Consider the following 6,131-nt stretch of genomic DNA (forward strand, 5'->3'; position numbering starts at 1 on the left):
TACTAAAATATATTTATTGAAACGCAAATAAAATTAAAGAACAACAATAAAAAAAGAAACAATGCAAGTTTCATCTGGCTGAAACAACTTGATTGAAAATCATGTAATAAAATCAGTTAACACCAACACTAAAAATTATTTTTTGTGGCCTCAATGTTTGACGTAAAAAAATAGAAATATTTTCTACTTAATAATATTTATTCATAAATAATTAAGAATCCAAAAGTTAGTATTTTAATTCTCGACCATGAAGTCAACAATCAATATTTAATTTTTATTGGCATAAATAAGTCATATGTTATAATCAAGTTCCAAAGTAATTTAAAACAACTTAACCTTCGTACTTTTATTAATACTTGCTAATTTCACTTTTTATCACCAAGAATTTAAAAAATCGCACGGTAAGGCAAAGGAGTAAAAGTTTCATTTTTACATATATGTTATTTATTGATGATCTATTATTATTATTGCCTTGAGAGATGGTATCCCTTTTTTACAAGAACCCATACTGATCTTTTAGGGAAAGTTAATGATCTAACATTAAAATAGGCACAAAGTCGCAAACCAATTATTAATTCAAATTAATTATTTTATTGAAGTTGTGGACTTTTAATTTTGCATAAAATTACGTAAATAGAACGTCTACTTATATCAATTATTAACTTCTAATAATTCTAGGAATATTTTTTTTCCATGTGTTGGACATAATGTGTAGACATGATAACTAATTTATTGATTTATTAAATATACTCAAATATTTAGTTGATACAACAAATATTAGATAAAAAATAAATTATTAGGCTTTATATAAGGCAATTAGACGTTTTAGGCTGAAGGCAAAAAATACAAGAATCTTACTCTTTTACTCGGGTATCAAGTATTCTACAAAGTTTGTCAAGAAAAAATGGAACGAAAATTTGATCAATTGAAAATATAAAATTAGTACTTATTTCAGTGTAAAACAAATCTTGTTTTGTTTAGGATAAAAAATATGGAGGATACAGTATCAAAATTTAAGATTTGGGAGTAATTTTTACCTCTTGAAGAGAATTTTCCTGAGCTCGTAGCAAACCCTAATTACTTCTAGGAAACGTTTTTCCTAACAGTTTTCTTGTCATAGGTTCCATTATTATTCATGGATTACTTGTTTTATGAGCCAAAAAGTTTTTATTAAATGAGACACTAATGATTAAATCTGATAACTCCCCAATAAGCAATGACCAAAACGTGATTGCAGGAAACAAACACGTTCTATCTGTTAATCACGATTAACTTTTAAGGTCGTTCATTCAAGTTAGAAAATCAACATAACGATCGTTAAAATAATTAATTATTAAAAAAGTGATTTTGTTCGACCATTGATAAAAAGTTTAATTGCAACCCGACAATTTAATAGGAATAGATCTGAAAACTACTTCCGCATGAGTAACCAATCGCATGCATTAGATTTTAGACAAAAACTAAACAAAAGAATGGGAAATTCATTAACAAAGGAGCAAGATGGTTTTAAAAAGTCTTTACATTGATTATTTTTACAAAATAATTAACTTTTATTCTTAGCTTTAGCTGTATAAAATTAGTTATTTTTATAAATTTGGAAAATAGCTTGAAATTGTACTTTACATTGCTTTAGAACATAAATTATAATGGCACAAAGTTTTTTCTCGATGTTCTAGACAGTCTAAGAGGGTCTGGAACGTTCTAGAACCAGCTGAAGCTTTAAAAGCGCGGGCTTGCATACCGGTCCGTCATTCGAAACTTGTTTCTCGAAGGAAGTGGTGCTCATTGTAATTTCACATTTTTATCTCTAGTGTTCTCCGAAGCTAGAATTTCAGATTCAATGTAAGTTTTGTAAATAACTTATTGTTGGTTCTTCAATATATAAACTAGTTGATATTCTATTTATCTTTTGAGATTGACAATTTGACTTAAATTTTTTAAGATTACTCCATGTGTTGAAATCGTTACTTCCATGATAACTACAATGTTTTGTATATTAGGTGTAAATAACTGCTCAATTTTACCTTTTATTTTGTTATATAGATGCCAGAAGATGTGGAAATGGCTGATGTGGAGACCTTTGCCTTCCAGGCAGAAATCGCCCAGCTAATGTCCCTGATCATCAATACGTTCTATTCAAACAAAGAAATATTCCTCAGGGAACTGATCTCTAACTCATCTGATGTAAGTTTAGTGCTTAAATCGAGAAATTTATCCTTGTTTATTTTCTAAACCTTAGACGCATGGTTCTATATTCCTAAGTTCTCATTATTAATTTTCTGAACTAATTTGCTCTTGGTACGAAGTAATCTATTAATCCCTTCATTTTGAATTCAGTCTCAGTAATTTTTCCCATTGCTGGCTAGCCCTACTTATGTTGTCCATTTTTTCAGGCTTTAGATAAAATCAGGTATGAATCCCTCACTGACCCATCAAGACTTGAAAGTGGGAAGGAACTGTACATCAAGATCATCCCGAACAAAAATGACCGCTCTCTCACAATCATCGATACGTAAGACCCAAATTTTATTTTAATTGGTATTATTGTACCCTAAATTAATAGATTATTGAAAAGTGGAAGTATTAGGTGTAACTCTTAAAGTATGTCATTAACTAGGTAATGCCTGTGTACTCTACCTTGTATTTGACATACTTCTGATAAGCACTCTTGCATCCCGATACAATCGAGCCCATTTAAGACTACTGCCACCCTATTTTCTATTTAGTCCAAATGAGGAGCCACATGTAGTTTTTTATCAATTATACTTCAGGCAAGGGAACATCGCAAGTAATATTGACGACCCGAGTTCGAATCTAGCTGGGGCAGGTAGTTATTTTTGCGATTACTGTAGCTGTGAGTCAACCCTGTGGTTACCCTCATTAGCAAAAATCCGGTGGTTGAGCATGATCATGAATAAATCATTTCCTCCCCATTATCAAGTTCAAAATAGTCCACCTTGCTCAGATTTATGCAAATGTAATTAAGGATTTCTTTATGTATGTAATTATCCTTGATACTGTTCATTTAACTGTAAATATGATCTAAATATTATATGTACTAAATGCTATTTCCATTAGTACACATCAATGAATATCTGTTAGCCTGCTCTGAGAAATTTGTGTTTTAATCAAGAAATTTATGCATAGTTAGATACTTATAAGATGGTATCTTTATCTTTTTGATTAGTGTTAGTCCATGGTCTGATCTGAGTTTCAATAATTTTCTATTCAAGTTTATCATATGAACGTTGGTCAGGAAGAATTATGACCCAACTGCAAACTATGAAATTGATTTAATTTGTTGGTGGGCTCAAAAATGCATTTATTTAGATATTTGTAAGTTACATAATTGTACCTAAAAATTAATCAAGAGAGGAATTTTGTAAGTAAAATTAGGCCGATTTATAAAGCATGTAGTATATCCATTTTGGAACCCGCCATTACAATAAATTTAATTTCATAAAAATGTTAGTCATTATTCTTCATAGCAGGGAAATAAATCCTTTTAGTTCATTATATTTGATTTAATGACTTATGAAATATATTCTTATAGATTTTGATGTGTACTAAATGTTTTTTTTAGATTTGTACTCAAAAGATCTATTTTTATTACAGTGGCATTGGCATGACTAAAGCTGACTTAGTCAATAACCTGGGAACTATTGCGAAGTCAGGAACTAAAGCTTTCATGGAAGCACTTCAAGCTGGTGCAGATATTTCTATGATTGGTCAGTTCGGTGTTGGCTTTTATTCAGCTTACCTTGTAGCTGACAAAGTAACAGTTAGTTCCAAGCACAATGATGATGAACAATATCTATGGGAGTCATCAGCTGGTGGTAGTTTCACGGTCAGGCCTGATCCTGGTGAACCACTGGGTAGAGGTACTAAAATAGTTCTTTATGTCAAAGAAGATCAGGCTGAATTCTTAGAAGAGAGAAAGATCAAAGAAATTGTCAAGAAACATTCGCAGTTCATTGGTTACCCAATTAAATTGCTTGTTGAAAAAGAAAGAGATAAAGAAATCAGTGATGATGAAGCCGAAGAAGAGAAAGGTGAAGGAGATAAAAAGGAAGAGGAAGAAGGTGATCAGCCTAAGATTGAAGATGTTGGTGAAGATGAAGAAGAAGACAAAGAGGATAAGGACAAGAAAAAGAAGAAGAAAACTATTAAAGAAAAATATACTGAAGATGAAGAACTAAACAAGACCAAACCTATCTGGACCAGAAATCCTGATGACATAACAGCTGAGGAATATGGTGAATTTTACAAATCCCTCACTAATGATTGGGAAGATCATCTTTCAGTTAAACATTTCTCAGTAGAAGGTCAACTTGAATTCAGAGCTCTTCTGTTCATTCCTAGGAGAGCACCCTTTGATTTGTTTGAAAATAAGAAGAGGAAGAACAACATTAAGTTATATGTCAGGCGTGTGTTCATTATGGACAATTGTGAAGATCTTATTCCTGAATATCTGAACTTTATTAAGGGTGTTGTAGATTCTGAGGATCTTCCTCTAAACATTTCTCGAGAAATGTTGCAACAGAACAAAATCCTTAAAGTTATTAGAAAGAACTTAGTCAAAAAATGCCTTGAACTGTTCGAAGAACTGACTGAAGACAAAGAAACCTACAAGAAGTTCTATGAACAGTTCAGCAAAAACTTGAAATTAGGTATCCATGAAGATAGTACTAACAGAAAGAAACTATCAGAATTGTTAAGATATCACACTTCTGCATCTGGTGATGAGGCCTGCTCCCTTAAGGACTATGTTGCAAGAATGAAAGAAAGTCAGAAACATATCTACTATATTACTGGTGAAAACAAAGACCAGGTTGCCAATTCAGCATTTGTTGAAAGGGTCAAGAGACGAGGATTTGAGGTAGTATACATGACTGAACCAATCGATGAATATGTTGTGCAACAGATGAAGGAATATGATGGTAAACAACTTGTGTCAGTAACCAAAGAAGGTCTGGAACTTCCTGAAGATGAAGAAGAAAAGAAAAAAAGGGAAGAAGATAAGGCCAAATATGAAAGCTTATGTAAAATTATGAAAGATATCTTGGATAAGAAAGTTGAGAAAGTAGTTGTCAGCAATAGGTTGGTTGACTCTCCTTGTTGCATTGTAACATCACAATATGGTTGGACTGCGAACATGGAGAGGATAATGAAGGCACAAGCTTTAAGAGATACATCAACCATGGGTTACATGGCTGCTAAGAAACATCTAGAAATCAATCCTGATCATCCAATTGTTGATACATTGAGGCAGAAAGCAGAAGCTGATAAGAATGACAAAGCTGTCAAAGACCTAGTCATTCTTCTTTTCGAGACTTCTCTACTTTCTTCTGGTTTCACACTGGAAGAACCTCAGGTACATGCAAGCAGGATTTACAGGATGATCAAGCTTGGCTTAGGAATTGATGAAGATGAAATCATGGCCATAGAAGAAGAATCTGTTCCAGTTGAGATGCCACCATTAGAGGGCAGTGCAGAGGATGCTTCAAGGATGGAGGAGGTTGATTAAAAGAAACTTTTCTTTCTTCACCTTTTCACTTAGACTGATGTAAATTCTTCTATTTTTCCTGATTTTGTTCATTCCAGTTCCAAATTGTGAATATATTTATTATTAAATATAAGTCGCTGTTAATACTTTTTGTACATTATGTGTATAAAAGTTAAATTTGTATAATTTGTAGTGTTAAGTTTGTACCTGTTATTATTTTTTTTTACTTTCTAGTCTTAAAAGTTCTTAAATAAAATTAATTATTTTAAAAATTATTGCTTAATATTTCTCCCTCCTTCCTTGGAGAGATTTGAAGTTTTAATACAATTTAATTTAATCTTAAATAATTCCTAATTATAAAAAAACTTGATTAAGTGAATTAAAGAGAAAATAATTCAATATTATTATATCATGGTTTTTTTCTGTGCTAATTAACATTTTTGTCTTAAAACATATTTAGAGATTAATAAAAAAAACAATTTTTTTAAAGACTAAGCCCTACCTTGGCTGTAAAGGTACTAATAGAAACCATCAGAAAATATGGTCTAGGAAATAGCAGCAATGCCAAATCTTCCTTCACAACCTAACTCTTCTTTCCCTCATGAAAGATATGGAAATAATTTAT

General features: G+C 31.6%; 1 protein-coding gene across 1 annotated transcript; it reads left to right on the top strand.

The window, feature by feature from the left end:
• The first annotated feature begins 284 nt into the window (after nt 1-284).
• LOC106686267 (heat shock protein 83) lies at nt 285-5,661 on the top strand. The gene is made up of 5 exons (XM_014429459.3): nt 285-401; nt 1,677-1,842; nt 2,044-2,184; nt 2,394-2,512; nt 3,616-5,661. The coding sequence occupies exons 3-5, from the start codon at nt 2,044-2,046 to the stop codon at nt 5,525-5,527; spliced, it is 2,172 nt and encodes a 723-aa protein (XP_014284945.1). The 5' UTR covers nt 285-401; nt 1,677-1,842; the 3' UTR covers nt 5,528-5,661.
• Nucleotides 5,662-6,131: the final 470 nt, after the last annotated feature.

Source organism: Halyomorpha halys, unplaced genomic scaffold, assembly GCF_000696795.3.
Source record: "Halyomorpha halys isolate HHAL.00 unplaced genomic scaffold, Hhal_1.1 Scaffold802.1, whole genome shotgun sequence".
NCBI classification, from domain to species: Eukaryota; Metazoa; Arthropoda; class Insecta; order Hemiptera; family Pentatomidae; genus Halyomorpha; species Halyomorpha halys.